Here is a 20,469-nt window from a genome sequence, read left to right as displayed (position 1 = left end):
GGAAAGAAGGTAGATGTATATATATATATATATATATATATATATATATATATATTCTTGTACATCCACGTGATTTTTATTATTTTCTTGTAAATAATAATATACAAGCAAATATTTAATATTGAAATTTGGATTTATATAGGGTAACAACACTTATGATATAAAATAGTGGTTAAAAAATAATTATAATATAGAAAAATTATTCAATGATTTATAATTTATTTATGCATTATTTGAACTTATTTTTGTCTCAAACTTTATTTTATTAAATTAATAAATTAATGTAATTTATTTTGTTGTTTTTATTAAAATTAATGAGAGTATTAGCCTGATAAAAATTATTAATTTTAGAATTCAATTTGTTAAAATATTAAAAAAAGAAAATTCCTTATCATTATTTTTTATTTAAATGTCAAATGTAATGGCGTAAGCGATTGCGTCACCCACCACGCAGTCTGTGAGATGGTGAGGTGTTGACAAAGATACCTAAATTTATTATTATTATAATTGTTATAATATATATATATCTTATTGTCGATATAAAGGTCATAATAGATGAGACTAGGAGCCAATGTGATAGTTGGATCGAGGACCCCATCTTGCTTGATATCGTTAACAATGATATTGTTGGTTGTCTTTTACTACATCGAAAACAATGTGCTCAAACCAAGCTTGAACACATATCCAGTGTTTGACCTTCGAGTATCGTGATATCTAGTCAATATCATGGTATTTAACTAACTTGCAGTCTTCATTTCTTTTATACAAAATACCATAATCGATTGTACTACTTTTTTGGACTTTGCATGTACTGACTAATGACTTCAACTTCATTTTTAAAATTTATTTGGTTTGTTTAGGTAAATCTCCCGGTCCAACTCTCCATGCAATAAAACATTCTTTACATCCATTTTCCATAATTACAAATCTTTATTTACCACAAGACTGAAGGAACTTGCACGATAATGATCTTTGCCACTGAACTAAACGTTTCATCATAACCTAGTTTATATTGTCGAGAGAACCCTGGAACTACAGTCCGAGGTTTGTATCTCACGATTAATCCATCCAGGGTACATTTTATTTGTAAATCCACTTGCAAAAGATAGATTTGATATCTCATGGTCTTGACACTTGTTCTCAAGTTTGATTTTGCTTCAAGATTATAATTTCTTCATCCGTTGTAAGTTATATTTTGTGATGTTTCTTCATACGTCTCTAACCTTTTAACTTCATCTTTTATAATGATTATATTGACCTACTTTGAATTTAACTTTTGGATTCTTTTGGACTGTTTAAGTTGTTGAGGTGTCATTTCCTTTTCACTAGGTTCGCTTGATTTAATCACTTATTGCTCACCAACAGTCACCAACACTTAAGCAAATGTGTATAATTTGCTTCCCCATTTTCTGTGGTAGAATTCTTTCAATGTTGTCAAAGTTTGATAATACTTCCTTCTCCAAAGGCCACCCTACTTCCATTGCATCACTCTGATCGTCAATCATGTGGTTTGAGCATCCTGAATCAATGATCCAGTCATTCTCGTAATCGATATGTTCTCCCATCATTGCCATGAGCGCTAGTTCGTCTTCTTCTATGACATATTACCTCTGCATCCTATTCCTCCTCCATCTCCATGTTGAAAGATGTCACATTTCTTTGAACAAATTTTTTCTTAGAACAACAGTATATGTGGTCTTTTAAGTGAGAGAAGGTCACACGTATACTAAGAAGAAAGTAGATTGTAGCTCTCGTATGTCAATAGGCATGATGCAAAGGCCAAGCAGACAACACGATGAAGCTAAGGAAGATGGTGTATCATATAACACTAAGAAATATGTGCATTGAAGCCCTTATAAAACATAAGCAAAATGGAGAAAACAAGCGAACAACAAGATCAAAGGTAAGCTTGACAAGGGTGAAGTAGGATCCCGAGCTCTAACCTCAAAATTTGGAGTTATAAGCAAACTAAATAAACTTTAAAACGCCAACGAATTCAATTTCTTTACAAAGCATATAAATCGGAATAAGACGATCCATCCATTTTCAGCAACGACTCTCCTCGCTGTCTCTCTCAGTTCTCTAACTCTATTTCTCATCTCCTCTGCTTCTTCCCCCTCCATTATTCTCCTTATCGCCTTCTCCACAACTTTACCTTTGACGAGATCCCCCAAAGTTAAGATGAGGTTGTAAAGGATATTAGGGATAAAACTTAAGATTAGACTATCGTGATAAAAGTTAGATTAGGCTCTAAGGGACATGGAATTTCATATTACTATGTATGCCCTAAACTTAGCTATGAAAGCAAAGTTAAAAGTGACTAAGTGTCGAATAAAGTGTGTACTTTGTTCGATGTCGCTAGAGAAAGAAGTCGAGCCTTAATTAAGGGGAGGCTGTTCGAGGGCTCCATAGACCTCAAGGGAAGCTCTATGTTGTACTTTGTTCGAAGGGAAGATTGTCGAGGATTGTTGAGAGGGAGTCACACATTGGCTAATTTAGAAGTTGATCGTACATTTATAACTAAGGAATAGATCTTCATTTGGTATGAGGTCTTTTACAGAAATCTAAAGCAAAGCCACGAGAGCTTATGATTAAGACAATTAAATTTTAATATAAATCAAAATCACTTAAAAATAATAATTTCTTTCAAATTAATAATAATATTACTTTTTGGTTTTAATAGAAACAATTCCCAATTTTTTTTCTCTAAAAAATCGTACAATATTCTAAAAAAGTAAATATAAATTTATTTATTAAATTAAATTAATGAATTTTTTTTTAAAAGTCAATAGACTACAAAAAAATATATATATAAATAAATAATTGTCATGGGCCATGCTGAAGTCCGTCCACCTCAACCCAAGTTCATGTGTTGGGCCATAGGCCTAATTTCTAGAGATTGGGTCACTCATTTAAACCCATTGGGCCTGAATTTTAGGTCAACTCGGCCCAGTTGTGGAGGCCTTAAAAATAGTATTTGCCGTTGGTTTATCGTTGATATATATAAAAAAATACATTTAACATTTTGTTATAAAATTTTAAAATATACACGTAAAAATAAATAAAATTGTTAATTATTTTCACATTTATGATTTTTAAATATATAATATAATTTCATAAAACTTATGAGAAGAATCATATTCTTTATCGTAGAATTCATTCTAATATTCTTATAAAAGCTTTGAGATAAAAAAGAATTAAAAAAGAGGAAGAAGACAAAAAATTGTTATTTTATATATGTTTAAATATATAAGAAGCTTTGAGATAATCAAGTAAAAGAACCATCAATGGAAAAAACTTTAAAATAAATATTATGAATCATAGTGGTATTTGTCATGATCCATGGGGGCAATTGTGTCATCGAAAAAATTATCGAGAGTGATGATTAGTTTAAATGAGGGAAAAATATCACGAGCATACTAAAAAGAGAATAGGTTGTGACCCTCACATGTATTTAGATAAGGTGGAGACGGTCAAGTGGTGCCCATTTGGTCTAGTGAGGGTCAAGATAGATAAGTGTCATAATGCAATCGAGGAGGACGATGTATCACCAAGAAAAATGTGCATTGAAGCCAATATAAGGTACAAGCAAGATGGAGGCAACAAGTAGACAAGAAGGTCAAAGATAGGCTTGATGAGGGTTGGGTAGGGTCTTGGGCCTCAACATCGAAAGTTGAGGTTCTTGAAAGAGTTTGGGCATGCGACTCTTGAGTTAAGTCCGTCCATATGAAAGATGGAAGCTCGTCAAGTTTGGTGTCAATTGGACACTGTATGAATGTTCCACGAGACTGTATGACCATTCGCCCAAATCATGTCTACTCCTGCCACACAAAAAATGTCTTATAATGTAGTATGAGAGAGACATGGTGTCATCTCTCCAACACTGGTGGGCCCAATGGCTCAAGTGGGTTATCAGGTGGCACATATGTGTCACAGTGTGGGCAAGCATTGCAATGGGGTCTCAAGCGATTTATTTTGATTGAATTTTTCGAGAACAGTGTCAGATTGACACATTGGACGATTCTTGATAGACACGTCTATGCAAGCTACGATGGTCGAAGCCGTCTCTGAACTTAGGATGTCATCCCGAGACGTAGGCCATGTTGTTGGAAATTAGGATCATGATTGAAATGCAACGTTACTTATGAGAATCAGGATCATGACCGATATGGACCTCTTTTTTATTTGTTATAATATATATAGATATAAATATCAAAATTGAGATAGAATTATTCATTTCTTGTTTATTTATTTATTTAATCAAAAAATAAATATATTTTTTAAGTAAGAAAAAGTGTATTGTAATATTAAAATTTAAGTTTTTAGTAATTATGTAAATATATATATATTTTTATGAAATATTATTAGATTTATTATTACATTTATTAGAATGTAATAAATTTAAATGTTTAGAATTTAATTTATTAGAATCTAATTAGTCAATTCAGGTCCAAACAGGCCGCTGAATTTGGGGGTTGGAGTTTCAGGTTTTTTAGAGTTGGACCGGGGTGAGCCGGCCCGATGAATTGAAAAAACCAAAAGAAAAAAAGAAAAACGATGTACGGTGGCGATGAGCTTGAAAATGAAGACGCCGATTTAGGGTTTTTACGGAAAGGGACCGGAGGTATATAATGCGCAGAAGCATCGAAATCTATTTTCCATTCTTCAGTGCAGTTTCAGCTGCCCTCCAAATCGGAACCCTCTGATACCAATCTCGGTCTTGTTCTTCGCCGTCGGATCGCGGACTCCGACCATCTATCCCTTCTTTAACCTTCCCTCTCCTCCACTATCATTTCGCCTTCGCAACAAACCCCAAAAACAAACTCTTCTTGTTGTTGTTGTTGTTAGGTATTTTACCCCCACGAAAATTCTTACAAAAACATTGTTCTTCTTCTTACAAAATCAATTTCTTTTCCTTGTCCTGTAGGATTATCCACCTCCGTTCTTGCATTTTTTCCTTTAATATTGGTGTTACTGCTCGATTCTGAATAATAGAGGAGAGGGAAGCGAGTCAATGATCAAAAAAATCTAAAAAAATTTTGATAAACAAGAAAAGAAAAGAAAAAGTTTTCTCAGAATGGCTCAGGTTCCACCTCAACCTCAAGTTCCCAACTCCGGCGCCGACCCGGCTGCCAATGGAGGCGGAAATCAGCATGTGACGACGTCGTTGTATGTTGGAGATCTTGACGTGAACGTCACCGACTCCCAGCTTTATGATCTTTTTAATCAGGTGGGGCAGGTGGTTTCTGTTAGGGTTTGCAGGGATTTGACGACCCGTCGATCGCTTGGTTATGGCTATGTCAATTACAGCAACCCAGTGGATGGTTAGTCATGGCCTTAATATCTGTATTGCCTAATTGTTGTTCGTTCTGTCCTTGAATATATGTGTTGCCATATTGGGTCTTTGTTCCAGTTCTGTCTCGTTATGGAGTCTTTTTCGTACAGCCCCCTCCACGTTTTACGAATTATGACATCTTGTTGCTTGCTTCATTTTGAGAAGAACACGGCATGTCTGCTTTTCTTGGCTTGTTGATGTCTTAATTATATTCATATGTAAGGAAACAATTCGAAAATAGTCTTTAATTTCATGTTCTCGATGCTGTAGGATTCTTGGTAGTTTGCACGATCTACGGTGGTTGAATCTTGATTGTAATGTTGCGTGCTGAAGGAATAGAAGTTTTTTTTGTTTATTTGGGGAATCAATATTATCACGTTCTTAACTTCTGCTTGGTTTTGTTTTCTGTTGTATCCATTTGAAGAATTACGTCTTATTTTATCATTTTCTCATTCTTTCCTCCTCGACTTCATGTCAGCTTCGAGGGCATTGGATGTGCTAAACTTCACCCCTTTGAATGGGAATCCTATTAGAGTCATGTATTCGCATCGCGACCCTAGCATGCGGAAGAGTGGGTCTGGAAATATTTTTATCAAGGTAAGTACTGTAGCAAGATCTTTGTTTTCTTGTCTCAATGGCATGGTTGCTAGATGTTTTGACGACATGCTACTCTTAAATGATAGAACTTGGACAAGGCAATTGATCACAAAGCGTTGCACGATACATTCTCTGCATTTGGAAACATTCTCTCCTGCAAGGTTGCTACAGATTCGTCTGGGCAGTCTAAAGGCTTTGGTTTCGTACAATTTGATACTGAGGAAGCTGCCTTAAAAGCTATAGAGAAGTTGAATGGTATGCTGCTCAACGACAAGCAGGTGTTCGTGGGACCTTTCCTTCGCAAGCAAGAAAGAGAAAGTGTCAGTGAGAAAACAAAATTTAACAATGTTTTTGTTAAGAATTTAGCAGAAACTACATCTGAAGAAGATTTGAGGAATATGTTTGGGGAGTTTGGACCAATTACCAGCGTTGTGGTCATGAGGGATGGGGAAGGAAAATCAAAATGCTTTGGCTTTGTGAACTTTGAAAATGCGGACGATGCTGCTAGATCTGTTGATGCTCTCAATGGAAACAAGGTTGATGGGAAAGAGTGGTATGTTGGAAAAGCCCAGAAGAAATCTGAAAGGGAAGTTGAACTAAAGAATCGATTTGAGCAGAGTGTAAAAGAAGCTGCTGACAAGTATCAAGGTGCAAACTTATATGTTAAGAATTTAGATGATACCATTGACGATGATAAACTGAAGGAGTTATTCTCTGCATTTGGAACCATTACCTCATGCAAGGTTGTAAGGACTATGTTTTATAGTCTTTAATCCTCCAGTTGACTTTATGAAATGACTTGATCCTTTTCGTACCTGCAGGTTATGCGTGATCCCAATGGACTGAGTAGAGGGTCTGGCTTTGTTGCGTTCTCAACTCCTGAAGAGGCTTCTAGAGCTGTGAGTTACATTATTGTGCACAAGAAGATTGTTTAGATTATTCTTGATATATGGATGACTGTCGCATCACTGTTAATTATCCACGAAATTCTTCTTATCTATTTCTGTCATCTGATAGCTTGGAGAGATGAATGGAAGAATGATTGTGAGCAAACCTCTTTATGTTGCACTTGCACAGAGGAAGGAAGACAGAAGAGCTAGGTTGCAGGTATGTCTGTACCAATTATTTTGTTTTCAAGTGTGAAATAGTGCCGTTCTTTTTCATTTTTCAACATTAAGACGTCTGCCTATGTTTATTTATCCGCTGACATCGTCCGTATTTTATCTATGTGCATCCTCAGGCACAGTTTTCCCAAATGCAGCCAATGGCAATGGCATCTTCAGTTGCTCCTCGTGGCATGCCAATGTATCCTCCAGGTGGTCCAGGTATTGGACAACAAATATTTTACGGACAAGCTCCACCTACTATTATTTCATCACAGGTAACTTATTTTTTTTTCCTCCAAAAAGAAACCTAGATCGTTGTGTTTTGCATTAAAACTATTATGTTCTTCGTCATATGTCTTGTTCAGTTGAAGGGGTTGTAAATTGTGACTGCATATTAATCATTCTTTGAATTCTTTCAGCCTGGATTTGGTTATCAGCAGCAACTCATGCCTGGAATGAGGCCTGGTGGAGGTCCGATGCCAAATTTCTTTGTTCCAATGGTTCAGCAGGGCCAGCAAGGGCAAAGATCTGGTGGAAGGCGAGCTGGTGCTATTCAGCAATCCCAGCAGCCTGTTCCAATGATGCAGCAGCAGGTTGGTGTTGTTTTTTCTGCCTTCTTTTTTCCCTTTTTGACCATGATTGCTTGTTCTAATCAATTCACTAATGGCGAATGTTTGTTTACCTACAAGATGCTACCAAGAGGACGTGTCTACCGTTATCCTCCTGGGCGTGGACTGCCTGATCTTCCCATGCCTGGTGTTGCTGGAGGTATGTTCTCTGTTCCATATGAGATGGGTGGAATGCCGCCGCGGGATGCTGTCCACCCTCAACCAGTTCCTGTTGGCGCTTTGGCTTCTGCCCTTGCAAATGCAACTCCAGACCAGCAGAGAACGGTAGGGTTTTAGATCCAATTCGTCAGTGATTTTCCCCCTTAAATCTTGAATGATGATATACTTTGTTGGGGTGGTAATTTTGCTTTCAATGCACTCGCTACTAAACACATGAACGTAGAAACTACCAGATATGGGTCTAAGATGAAAATTATATAACTTCGCCACTTTCTGATCCTGTTGGCTGGTCTCTGTTGTGTTTCATGTCATAACATCCTTGGTCTGGTTGGTTTCCAGATGCTTGGGGAAAACCTTTATCCACTTGTGGAACAGCTAGAGCCTGATAATGCGGCCAAGGTAACAGGCATGCTATTGGAAATGGACCAAACTGAGGTTCTGCACTTGCTCGAGTCACCGGAAGCTCTGAAGGCGAAGGTTGCCGAGGCCATGGAGGTTTTAAGAAGTGTTTCTCAGCAGACGGGCAATGCAGCTGCTGATCAGTTGGCTTCATTATCTCTGACTGACAACCTTGATTCCTAAACTGAATGTTGCCCTTGTGTTTTTTAATGAGCTGCAAACCTTTCTTCTACTTGGTGCTTTTATTATTGACTTTGAGATGGGAAGTTCCAACTACTTTTGTTCGAACCGAGTGATTTCTATTACTGCTGGCAATGATTGTGGAACCTATGCTCTGCTAAGTTTTGATATGATGAAACATGTTGCTTTCATTAACACTTCAAATGCGCTATGGTAGTTCAAACTTACCTTTTATGAGTTTCGGTTGAATTGAATGTTTCAAATCTTACTCTTATGATTGTAATATTATGTGTAAGTTGTTGACTGAGTCATATAGTCTTTAAATTAATAATTTCATCAAATGAAAGAAATATTAAGTTTAGATTATGGTCAGACTTGAAGAGCTCTATCTTTGTAACGGCCCAAGCGTGTGGGCCCGTAACTTATAGGTCCTAGTTATTGTTCTTTTTGGACTTCTTTTGGAGCATTCCTTCAATGCTAACAATGATATGTAATGGGTTCTAAGCAGACTATTTGCTAGCTTTTGACCTCTCCCAAAAATGGCAATATTTGTTAGCTTTTGACCTCTCCCTCCAAGCAAGTGTTTGGACACGTTTTTAATTGTAAAACTGATGATAATATGTAACGAATCAAAATAGACAATATCTGATAGCGGTAAGTTGAGCTTAAACTGTTACAATTGAACAGTTACTATTTTAAATTGAACGGTTACCATCTTAAAAATTTAATTGCATAGTTTGTAACATAAAATATATATGCCTTTTCTAAAAGATTTACATCTTTCACTCCCTCATAAATCATAGAAAGCCCGGTATTCGAAATTTCATAGACATAACATCGTGTAGCTAGAAAGGCGAAAATGAATGGAAATGTGTGGATCTTAAGAGAGAGAGCATATGCACATACCAAAAAACTGACTATAGCCCAATTTGGGGCCACAAAACCATCTGACACAGCCGAGACATTGAAATAAATATACATTGTATCAGTTAGCAACAACATGTCTCTGCCGCAATCCTTCCCCAGCTGCTGCAGCATGGGCGTTGCCCAACAGAACATCTTGTGTCTCGGACGAAGTCCCCACATCTCTTTGCTTCTCTCCAGAGTCTTCACCGAAGTTATGGAGTCGGCGACCGATGAGATAGCGATCATCGCGAATGGAATTGTGAAGGTTGGTGAACCATACATGAAATCTCTTGGCACAAAAACACAACATGCTAACACAAAGACATCCAATCCAAGCAAATCGATAAACAGCTGAGTTGACAATCAGCGGGTAGCCGAGTACGGGAAATACTCCTCTAGCTAGTACATACGGTACGCATAGTGCTGTCAGTAGCTTCATTATGATTGGAACAACTATTTCCCGCAAAACCCAGAATCCTTGCAGCCTGGAGAAGCCATCTTCTCTAACTCTTTCAAACTTCACTCTCCAACTATCATCCACCAGAGGTATCATATGATCTAACATTACCTGTTCAAGAAGGGGAAGTGGAATTGTAATGCAATATTTGTAGGATCAAAATGACGGAACATAAATTTTCATGTATCGTTCTGTGTTCTTGGGGGTCCTTACCAGTCTGGTCCAGATCTTAAGAAAAATTAAGCCCAATGCCCAGTCCTGATACAAGAGGAAAACTGGGCTTTCATCCACTGGAACTCGCATAGGCACAATGACCAGAAGCTCAAATAACAAGCCAATCAATACTGGAATGAGAAAGATCTGAAAACCACAAGTATGTCAGATTCATGGAATCAAGAAATCCTTACAAGTTCAAGCAAAATTGATATAAAAGTAATGTTTTTCTGCATTTTCCGTGTGTATACTACTGCCAATCTCACCCAAATTGACAGAAGTGCAGAACTCTTGACGACTATGGCAAACCATTTCCATATCTGGCCCAATAAAACAGTCACCCTCCTTGCTTTAACATATTCAATGGAATATCTGGCACCAGCAATCACCGTCCAAATAACGTAGCTCCCGATGACAAAAGCATACATATCTATGTAAAGGAAAGACATACAACAAGTCAGAATTTCCCCTAAAAGGATTAGTAATTAACATAACGTGGAAAATAATGGTAGGTAATCGCACCATTGCACTTGATACCATGTGTGATGGGAAGAAGCGGAATGGCGTTGAAAAGTGCCCGTCCAAGTGATGTTGGTACCACTATCAATGCTGAGTTGAAGACAAGAAGAGTCATCCATGCCACAACCAATAAAAGGACAATGCGGAGAGCGAAGCTATACCTCCTAAAATCCAAACAAGATTAATAACTAACTCTTAGAAATACGAACATGCTGATAATAACCAAGCACAAGAAATGGTTCAAAAGAAGTAAACTAAATCATGACAATGAATTCACCATAGTTTTAAGTAGAAATGAAAAGCCCATGCAACAAACAGGAGAGAGAGAAATGAGCAAGACTGCAATTACAGTGCCCAGCTCTCCTACAATTATAATGTTCATGCTTGGAGCAAAAAACTTTGAACTTACTCTGAATCAGACTGCTCTTCGTTATCATACTCCTCATTAGTCAAGTTCCCAGATGCAGGAACAACTTGGTTTGGCTCGTTAGCTGCGGCATGGGCCACCAAAGCCTGTTCCAGGGCACCTAGACGTACCACCTGCAGTTCTTCTTGCAACCCAGGCTCTCCATTCCCATTTTCCTGGCCAACGTTTTCTTCAGTTCTGGGAAGTAAATAATCTGTTAATCCAAGGGCCCAACCAACCACAGTAAACCAGCAGTGGAGAAGGGATTTGATTGTTGTTCTCAATTTAAAATGCTCAATAGCAAAAGGAATGCAGATTTGAAAGAGAAGCATGTCAGCTGGAATCTCTGTGAAGGGGTCCGATACCCTGCCACGAAAATGGTCATGAAAATAAGATAACTGCCAACAGATTCCAAGTTATTACGTAAAACTGCAGCTTACAAATAAGCATTGCTCAAGTATTACAATAATCTTACGATATATCAAGAGGAAAAATAGAGGGCACCATCCTCATAGCAAGTTTGACAGGTAAGAACACCAGCATTACAATTAAACTTCCATACACTGCAACAGATAGAAGAACCCTGCGAGCATGCTTGTGCATAGGATCATCAATTAAATCTCGAAAAGGATTATAATTTGGGTCAGCTGGATCACGAAGAAAATACAAAACTCCACTGCGCAAAACCTATAAAATTGTTGACAAGACAATGAGTAACTGGCATAACCATTATTGATGAACAAATAACCAAAAATTAGAAGAATGAAAGATATAAATACCCCTCGAAGAAGATTGACAAATATGCTTATTTGTAGCATATATACAATGCCAACAGCCCAGTGAACCAATGAGCTTGCTAGAGGGGAAATTGAAAAGAACTGAACGCGCTGAGCCATTGACTTTCCAAACATCCGAACAGTACAAATGTCAAGCCACCAACCACACATCAAGGGAAATACCCCAAGTTCTATGACCAAAAGGAAAGCAACCTTAACCATGGTCATCAAATGCCTCATTGCTGCCATGAACTGCCTAAGGAGAGAGGGGATGGCTTCGGCGACAGATGCAATGCCATACAACCTTCCCATAGTCAAAGGCTCTCCTCGAGTATATCGAATCAAAGCAATAGTCCCAAGATAAAAGAAAACTAAAGAAAATATAAATATGTAGCCTACAGCAAGAGTTGTAACATCAGAAAGCCTCGATGTTCCAGTAGCTGCCCGTTCCAAAAGATCCACCGAAAGTGGAGCAGTTATGTTGTTTGAGACATTGTTTAGTGTACTGGAGTTGACTTTCAACATTTCTGCAACCTGATCAAGTAGACCACTTTCTTTACCATCTGATGACAAATTTGCAACAGCTGTCAATGCATTTTTCAATGTGATATTTGCCAAGGAGAGAGCTGACTCCGTAAGTGGCATCACCGTCGAGAAAACTGGACCACTGGCTGAAGAGAAAAGCCATGATATGTAATGAAGTATGATCCGACCTAATGTAAAGGGCACAAAGATAACAACACCAAGAAATATCATATTGCTGGCTAAAACCTGCAAAGAAGTGGAACCAATTAGATATTACAACTCGATAATGTTTAAGTCAATGAAAAAATATGAGAGAAATGAATGACGTTTTAATTTCTCTGAACGAGAAGGACAAGATATCACCTCCAAAAAAAACCAATACGCGTGTAGTTACCATGAATTGAGAACAAATATACATATGAAATAATACTTAAACATAACCGTTCACGGTCCAATGATCCAAAGAAAAATGCTGCAGCACACTTAACTGTAAATGCGTTCTCAACTAAATGAAACACAGGACCCTGCATGCCAACAAGCTCATCGAAAGGCACATCTTCTGCACCATCAGCATCATCCACATCAAAAATCTGTTCGACATGAGCCTCAAGACGAGCAGCTTGCATCTCCCACCGAGCAGCAACATTTTCCGCATTCCTCCTAATTATTTGACCTGCTCCAGCAAGGACTTGGCCTCCACCCGCATCTTCACCATTTGCATCACCAGCAAAATTTCTATTAGCTTGTCCCGGAGGTCTTCTTACAGCACGAGCTCCATTTCTATCTGCATCATCTTCTCGCTCGCCCTCCGGACCTCCAAGCTCCCGTAAATGCCTGAAGTAATCTCTCAAGGAGGTAGCTCCAAGAAATATAAATACAATGCTAGCAGAAAGTAGGAAGCCATGAAGACAATCAGTAAGAACAACGGTAGCAGACAAGTGACTCAAGAATAATCTCTGGGCTTCCCCAAAACTCCTCACAAAAGCCAGCCGCCATATCCAAAACGTAATGAAAGGTATGATGAGGAGCCAAACAGAAAGCACAAAACTGAGACGTAAAAAGAATTGCAGGACATGGCAAGCTTTCATTGCTATTCCAAAAATAAATTCCTGAAAAGGTAGCCTTGATGGAGCATTCTCAGCATAAACAGGGGAGAAGGAAAATGCATGTTTGCAAACCTGCCACATGTGAAAATATATGTAAACTGCCATGAGAAAGGCAGATATAAAACTTATTCTTGAATTATATAAACCGAGAACAACAGTTAATATGATACAAAATATGCAAAAGAAAAAATGAATACCTCACAAAAATCAGCTATCTACCAAGCCCATATCACTCTATGGAAAAACATTATCAAACAACAATTAAAGTTCCATATGTATTTTTCATCTTAGAAGTCCTAGCGAATGGAGCACTAACTACTAAGCACATATTTTTCCAGAAAATGAACCATAAAAGGGGCACAATTTTTTTAGTCTTTTGGGAGAACATATATACCCATCTATAAACAGAACGAAATCCTTTCTATAATATGTCAACGAAGTGTGTAAAATTGCACCAGTTCACAAATCAAACTTTCACCCACGATCAAATAACTTTGTTTAAGAGATTCAGGTCGAATTTCCACAGGTCTAAATCTGTTCCAAGTGCATTCAGTAACTCGTTAATGTCATCCCCAATATCGCTCCCATATAAGAAGTCCCAAATGTTTCTCTCCACACAGATAATTCGAAAGGTCCCTAAAACTCTCCCAAAAAACGTCACTGAATCCAATAACTAACCAAACAAGAAACAGGCATGAAGAAAAGAAAACGAACCTCGCACTGACGGGCGTTGCTGTGATTCAGCCATTGAAGGAGACAATCCTGGTGAACAAACTTGATGCTGCCGCTGCAAGCGCAGGGATAACTTAGCGGATTATCCGCATCTCTAGGGTTCCTACAGATCCGGCAGACGTCCTCTTCCTCTTCATCATCGTCATACTTAGGTCCGGGAAAAGACGTGGACAAGTTCGCCTCTTTTCCTGGTACAGAATCCGGCGACGTAGACGATGCTTGAACTGCATCAACAGAGGCGGCATCGTTGACTGCATCTCTGTCGATCGAAGACGCGGCCACCGGCGCAATCTCCATTGCTAGGTGACGGTGTAAAGGAAGGCACGAAGGACCACCGCGATTCGCCGAAATAAGGCAGCTTAAAAGTCGTCGGAGCCGATGACGTACTTCTTCCCCCGCATTCCGCAGGGCCTCGCCGAAAGGGAGAAGAAGAAAGTCTCGAAGAAGTGAAGGTTGCTTTATTCCAATCTTGCCCTCATAATAAAGGGTTTTATTACCCTTTTACCCCTGCTTCACTTATTTAATTTCCGACAAGGTCGGTTGAGTAAAACTACGTCGTTTAGATGGTCAGACCCAAGACCAAAAGCCAAGAGACAGAGGAAATTTTTGTTTTAATTATATAATTTTTTTTAGATGTTCTTATACTTTGAAACCATTTAATTTTTAATTTCTAATTTTAAATTTTGTTATTTTTTTTTTAATTTGAAATGATTCTAAAAAAAATATAAAAATTAATAAAAATTACGGTATGCATAGTATTATTTACTAAATCATATTATTATTTATTTTATCCAAAAAAAAAAAACATTTTAAATTTTATTTATAATATCCATTTAATTGTATGTTAATACAAGCCATTTTGGTTTCAATCTATATCTATATATATGTGAATAAATTAAATTCTCCTAAGATGTATAATTTTATTAAATTAGTCTCGTGATTTCAAAATCAAATAATTAATCACCAACATTTAGGAAATGATTAATACAAAATTAAATATAGTCAATAGTCAACTATCATACACTATTTGGTCTGGAATATTGTCGCTGCTGTTTTCATTTCGAGCAAGGCATTCTCAAGGCATTCAGCAAGAAATTCAGGATCGGGAATGATATCTTTGGCCACTAGAATTTGCATTTCAGCTCTTCCAGCATAGCTCACCATATGCATCGTTATTGTCTGCATAAAAAAGAAATGAGTTTTTATGCCCTTCAAAGACACTTTTTTCATTAAAACAAGCAAAATAAAGGGCTAGTACATGGGGCAAGCTTGTTGAAGTGCTTCTAATGTATGTAATGGGATTGCCTCCGATGGTAATCTCTTCTCTTGGGCCAATCACATTGGAGATGGTGAAACTTGTATTGCAAACAATCCTATAATTAAGGATGCAAGCTACCTACAAAAATTTGTATACATTTAATTAAACATCTCAAAATAATAGTAACGAAAAATCTAAGTTTCATTGAGTTAATCCGTATGATCATACTTTTGGTCCCAAATATGACATTATGAGCTTGCCAACTCCATACGAAAAATGAGCTTCAAAACTACGTTTTTTTCGGTCAAGCATCTTCTTTGTTCTCACGACACATTGAAGAGGATCAAGTGTTTTCTTCTCGTAGTTCACGGGAAGGAGAAGAATCCCTAACTTATTACCCCATCCAAATCCCCTATTTCCTTTCATCATTTGAGTTAATTCCTACACCAAATACATTATAACAAGTTAACAATTATGAAAGGATAGAAAATCTTCCTAGAAAGAAGTTTTAACAAATATTTTAGATAACCTGTAATCCCCGTTGTTCTCTAAGGTTAACCATAGCTACTCCGGTTAACTGAAGCCCTTCTTTCAAACCTAAAAGGTAAAAGTTGCCCAAATGTATTTGATGATAATTAATCATTGCAACCATATTTTATAACCTCAGAGACTAATGATTATAGTGGAGTTTAAATAGTTAGAGCCAAATTGTGGAGTTTGAAGGACACAGAGAAACTTACCCTTGGGTTGCCTATGCTCCAAGTACCTCGATAAGCCTGCTCCGATCACGCTGAAAAGAACATCATTCATTGTCTGCAACCACAACTTCAACTCCTTATATGCAATTTCCTTTTATCAACTTATTTACTTAAATATAAATGAGCGTAGTTATAAAAAACCAAAATGAGTGATAGTTAAAGAAATTTTATATTTGGTCCTTTTATGAACACACATATGTTGTCTTGCTTATCTTCTGTCTTTTTTCCTTTTTTATAAATAAAAATAAGAAAAAAAATGTTAAATAAGAGTGTTCATTGAACCGGACAACCAAACTGAATTATAGAGGTTGGGTTGGATTGACATTTACAGTTGAATTGAGTTAATTTTCTAAACCCAAATAGAATTGGTTCGGGTTTAGGGTTTATTAGACAAAATTTCGGGTTGGGTTGATTAATTTTCTGAACCCAAACATGTTAAGTGAAAGGTTTAGCTGGCTATCATTTTCATCCATAATTGTACTATCATTTTTTTGCTTCTGGCCAATATTGGTTATATATATATAAACAAACATAGATATCTATTCAGCACAAAATTAAATCAAATCCAAATGAGAACAACAAAGTTTCAATTAGATAGACTTGTTTCCGGCCAGAATCAAAATCTATAAAAGCATTCAGTTGAACTAAAAAAATTTATGCTTTTTAGTTCAACATGCACACATATAGTCAGACAAACATGTATATATATATAATATTCACCACACAATTAAATCAAAACCAAATTAGAACAACAAAGTTTCAATTAGGTAGGGTAGGCCCATTTCCCAAAACTACAAGAATCAAAACCTATAAAAGCACTCGAACTAAAAAAGGTTGTGTTCTACCCAATTTGCAAAATTCAACTATGAAATAAATATAAAATATCAAGACTAGTAATCACGACACTCCACAATTGTATGACATGGTCCACTTTGAGCCTAACCTCTCATGATTTTGCTTTAAGCTTCTACAAAAGACCTCTTACTAATGGAGATATGTGTTCATTTTCTAAATTAGCCCATGGACTCCCTCCCAACAATCTTCAACAAAATATCTCTCTATATATATAAACAAACATAAATATATACATTGAACTATGAAGATATATGTATATATCACAACTGATACTATGTTAGGAATCACGACTCTCCACAATGACATGATATTGTCCACTTTGAACATAATTTCTTTTAGTCTTGTTGTGGGCTTCCCCAAAAGATCTCATACTAATGGAGATGTGTTCTTTATTTATAAACCCATAATCATTCCCTAAATTAAACCAACATGTAACTCCCTCTCAACAATCCTAGACAGACATAGATATATACAATCACCTATAAAGATATAGATATACACCTACCTACATACATACCACACAATTAAATCAAATACCAAATTAGAACAATAAAGTTGATACATAAATAAAAAATAAAATTTATCCTACATTAAATTAAATTTAGTTCAAATGACAAAAAAAAGTTTATTTGTTATTTTAAAAACTTTAAATAAGTATTTTATATTTATATATTTTTAAAAAATATTCGTATTTTATGGGTATTTCTGTACACGTGGACATTTGAATTTTTTTTTTATAAACTTTTCAGCATCAGATTTGAAACTCTTAAACATAACAAACCACAAAACTAATTTAGAGGAAAGTCACGCTAAAAGCCACAGTTCAATTAGTTTTGAGAAGTCCAACTTACCACGTTGGCAACCGCTTTCTTCACCGCTTTCATATCCTCCACCGCGAATTTCGCCGTCGCCATTTTCCTCGGCCAGAGCTCCACCCCATCCCCGCCGGAGATCGGCGATTTCCGGTCAGAAACCCACAGAGCCCTAAGTATAAACTCCGCCACAAATAGGAAGTTAAACCACACCGCCAACAACATTTTCGGAATTTCCTCCGCCCACCTCCACCGCCTGGTTTTCCTCGCTGGCCTCGAATCCAAAACGATCGTCGGCAGAGCATTCGGATCGTCTGCCCGTCGGCAACACGTCAAGAACATCGACATCAACGAGATCCCGTCGCCAAGCGCGTGGTGGATTCGGAAGATCGCGCACTTGTGCGCCAAAAGCAAGTGGATCTCCCAAAGAGGCTTATCGGCATCCATCGACGAATTAATCGCTAAATCAGCCAAATACTCATTCACCGCCTTCTCATCGCTGGCTCCATCGTCCAATACAGGTTCAGCAACAACAATGACGTGACGGTCGACTTCAATAGAAGTCCTCCGCCAGTACTCAACTCCATTCCGGTCACGAACAAGAAGACTCGAAAACCTAGGATGCTGAACCATTACGGAACCAGCGATTTGAGATTTAACCGAATCGACATCAATCGAGTCCCGCACTCCGATAACGCAGTGAATAATCTGGTTAATTTCAGGACGGAGAAAGAGTCGTCCGGCCGGCGTCAGTGGTTCATCCGTCTCGAACGTGGACGAATCCATCCTATACGATGCAAAACCACAAAGAATCGGAGAGGCTCTACTCGAATCGAAGATGAAGAAGGCAGTTCATCAGTTCATCTTCGTGGAAAATGACAATTCGTGGAGACAGAGAAATGATTCGAGGAAGTGGACGATTCTTAGCGCTGCGAGATGTCAGCGTCAGAGCAGAACAGAAGAAGAGTGGATGCAGACAGGCATAAGAAAGGAAAGGCGAAGACGCATGCTGGGGAGAGGAAACGCTGTCCTCACCTCATATTATTTTTAGTTATATTTAATTATACCTTTTAACCAAACTTTCCTTTATTTTATAAATGTGTGCATTGTCACATAATATAAAATAGCGTTACGCCTATGACCATTACGTTATAATTATGAGTATCATATTTATTTAGACATTAATTGATGAGATGTTTCTATGTTTTATGTGTATCGGTAACATATATCAATATATTATCCTTTTTAAGCTTTCATTTTTTAGCTTTCTTTCGAGATTTTTAAAGTACGAAAAAAATGTTTCGTTCTTTTCTCTAACTAATGTGAGATCTCACAATCCACCACTTTCGGGGTCTAGTATTACGGTCCTACATTTCTTACCGCACGGCGTTGTGATCTTGACACGCTCACGACCAGCCTTAAGGGGAATTAAGCCCCATATATATTTTTCGCTTGAGCTTTGTGGCTTTGTCGGACCTTAGGCGAGGTTTGTCTTCGCCAATTGAACATCGCTTGTGCGGAATCCAAGCTTGTTCAACCACACGTTGCCTGCACGGTTCAATCGTTTGCGACACATCTGACTTGCCTCTAGTGTTAAGGATATTTAGTACTAAATTATAGTTTATCGTATATATTATATTTGATATTTTATTATAAGGCAAATATCCTTTCCTATCATAGGTATCTTTACATTTATTTGTTATTTCTATTTATTACTCTTTCCATATTCTTGTAATTTATTTATTATAAATAAGTGTGGTCAGAGCCCTTTCGATCTAACAACCTCGATTCCTTTTTTTCAATGGCTTATGAATTTCCCTACTCATCTTCTTCTCCACCACCCTGCTGGCTTTGACGCCGCAGGGGCAGTCTCCATGACTGCCACATGCAGAGCCGATTGATTAGAGAAGATGATAGTTGGAGATTTAAACGGGCAGAGGGAACGGAGACGAGAAATATAACTTTCGGGATCCCTTTTAACTAACACGAAGAAATCTTTGTTTCCTTCCTCATTTTTCATTTAAACGATGATTTTTTAATGTTTTACCAATATAATTTGTACTAAAATAAAATAAGAAAATAAAATAATAATAGGAAAAAAATCTAACGGTTGATATTTTTTTTCCTAGCATCATAAATTTGCCCTCAAGTCTCACCTAACAACAACAACTTATACTGTTGGAGATAAATTCGAAAAATAAATTATAGCATTTAATTTAATGTTCACTTAAGCTACTTCGTGGTCTGTGGGTGCAATAAATTAAATGGATAGGGATTTATGGATATTTTATTTAAAAGATATTTCTAAGCTTAAAAAAAAAAAAAAAAAAAAACCTTAAAAATTGAAAAAAAAAAAAAATCTAAAAAATGGTTGGTATTTTATTTTTAAAATATCTAAATTTTTTGACATTAAAAAAATTCAAAATTACCCTTCCCTATATTTAAAAAAATATTTATCAAATTTTAATTCAAAATAATTTTTACTGTATTATATTGATATTTCATAGATTATCTCCAAATTTTTTCTTTTACTCATAAAATTTTATGAGTATATTTTAAATAAATATTAAAGGAATAGGGTATTTTCATTTAAAAAAAAATTAAAAATACTTTTCAATTTTTTTTTAGAGTTTAAAAGTATTTTTGTGCAAAATATTTATTTATTTATTAATTTAGCCATTATTTTTATTTTTATTTGGAGTTGTATTTGATTTTTAATTTACTATTTAATTTTTATTTAC

General features: G+C 36.7%; 3 protein-coding genes across 4 annotated transcripts; 1 reads left to right on the top strand and 2 right to left on the bottom strand.

Moving 5' to 3' along the window:
- Positions 1–4,647: 4,647 nt before the first annotated feature.
- LOC111471037 (polyadenylate-binding protein 2-like) lies at positions 4,648–8,551 on the top strand. Of its 2 annotated transcripts, XM_023116722.1 has the most exons (10): positions 4,648–4,848; positions 4,928–5,324; positions 5,814–5,932; positions 6,019–6,675; positions 6,754–6,831; positions 6,950–7,039; positions 7,173–7,313; positions 7,458–7,631; positions 7,728–7,931; positions 8,166–8,551. In XM_023116722.1, exons 2-10 carry the CDS (start codon positions 5,078–5,080, stop codon positions 8,406–8,408), a joined length of 1,953 nt encoding a protein of 650 aa, XP_022972490.1. In that variant the 5' UTR covers positions 4,648–4,848; positions 4,928–5,077; the 3' UTR covers positions 8,409–8,551. The 2 variants fall into 2 exon arrangements, with proteins under 2 accessions (XP_022972490.1, XP_022972489.1); XM_023116721.1 differs by having other exon boundaries at positions 4,648–5,324.
- A 634-nt stretch (positions 8,552–9,185) lies between these two features.
- LOC111471036 (probable E3 ubiquitin ligase SUD1) lies at positions 9,186–14,494 on the bottom strand. Its single transcript, XM_023116720.1, has 9 exons — positions 14,028–14,494; positions 12,696–13,385; positions 11,686–12,453; positions 11,382–11,593; positions 10,910–11,272; positions 10,504–10,664; positions 10,248–10,411; positions 9,982–10,128; positions 9,186–9,879 (listed from the first exon to the last, which is right to left on the bottom strand). Exons 1-9 carry the CDS (start codon positions 14,340–14,342, stop codon positions 9,391–9,393), a joined length of 3,309 nt encoding a protein of 1,102 aa, XP_022972488.1. The 5' UTR covers positions 14,343–14,494; the 3' UTR covers positions 9,186–9,390.
- Positions 14,495–15,044: 550 nt separating this feature from the next.
- On the bottom strand, positions 15,045–18,760 carry LOC111471038 (O-acyltransferase WSD1-like). Its single transcript, XM_023116723.1, has 6 exons — positions 17,768–18,760; positions 16,044–16,116; positions 15,833–15,900; positions 15,532–15,744; positions 15,304–15,441; positions 15,045–15,224 (listed from the first exon to the last, which is right to left on the bottom strand). The coding sequence occupies exons 1-6, from the start codon at positions 18,512–18,514 to the stop codon at positions 15,069–15,071; spliced, it is 1,395 nt and encodes a 464-aa protein (XP_022972491.1). The 5' UTR covers positions 18,515–18,760; the 3' UTR covers positions 15,045–15,068.
- Between the last annotated feature and the right edge of the window lie 1,709 nt (positions 18,761–20,469).

The sequence above is a fragment of the Cucurbita maxima genome, unplaced genomic scaffold (assembly GCF_002738345.1).
Source record: "Cucurbita maxima cultivar Rimu unplaced genomic scaffold, Cmax_1.0 Cma_Scf00048, whole genome shotgun sequence".
NCBI classification, from domain to species: Eukaryota; Viridiplantae; Streptophyta; class Magnoliopsida; order Cucurbitales; family Cucurbitaceae; genus Cucurbita; species Cucurbita maxima.
This window is presented reverse-complemented; position numbering and strand designations above follow the sequence as displayed.

Bases quoted from the DNA above. Each gene is read 5' to 3' on its own strand.
- LOC111471036 (XM_023116720.1), bottom strand. From the start codon at position 14,342: ATGGAGATTGCGCCGGTGGCCGCGTCTTCGATCGACAGAGATGCAGTC. The intron at 11,594-11,685 runs GTATTTATATCT...ACAATTTTATAG, and splicing joins TTGTCAATCTTCTTCGAGGG to GTTTTGCGCAGTGGAGTTTT. The intron at 10,412-10,503 runs GTGCGATTACCT...TCCTTTACATAG, and splicing joins ACATGGTATCAAGTGCAATG to ATATGTATGCTTTTGTCATC.
- LOC111471038 (XM_023116723.1), bottom strand. From the start codon at position 18,514: ATGGATTCGTCCACGTTCGAGACGGATGAACCACTGACGCCGGCCGGA. The intron at 16,117-17,767 runs GTAAGTTGGACT...TTGTGGTTGCAG, and splicing joins AGAAAGCGGTTGCCAACGTG to ACAATGAATGATGTTCTTTT. The intron at 15,901-16,043 runs GTAAGTTTCTCT...TTTACCTTTTAG, and splicing joins GGAGCATAGGCAACCCAAGG to GTTTGAAAGAAGGGCTTCAG.
- LOC111471037 (XM_023116722.1), top strand. From the start codon at position 5,078: ATGGCTCAGGTTCCACCTCAACCTCAAGTTCCCAACTCCGGCGCCGAC. The intron at 5,325-5,813 runs GTTAGTCATGGC...ACTTCATGTCAG, and splicing joins TTACAGCAACCCAGTGGATG to CTTCGAGGGCATTGGATGTG. The intron at 7,632-7,727 runs GTTGGTGTTGTT...TTTACCTACAAG, and splicing joins TTCCAATGATGCAGCAGCAG to ATGCTACCAAGAGGACGTGT.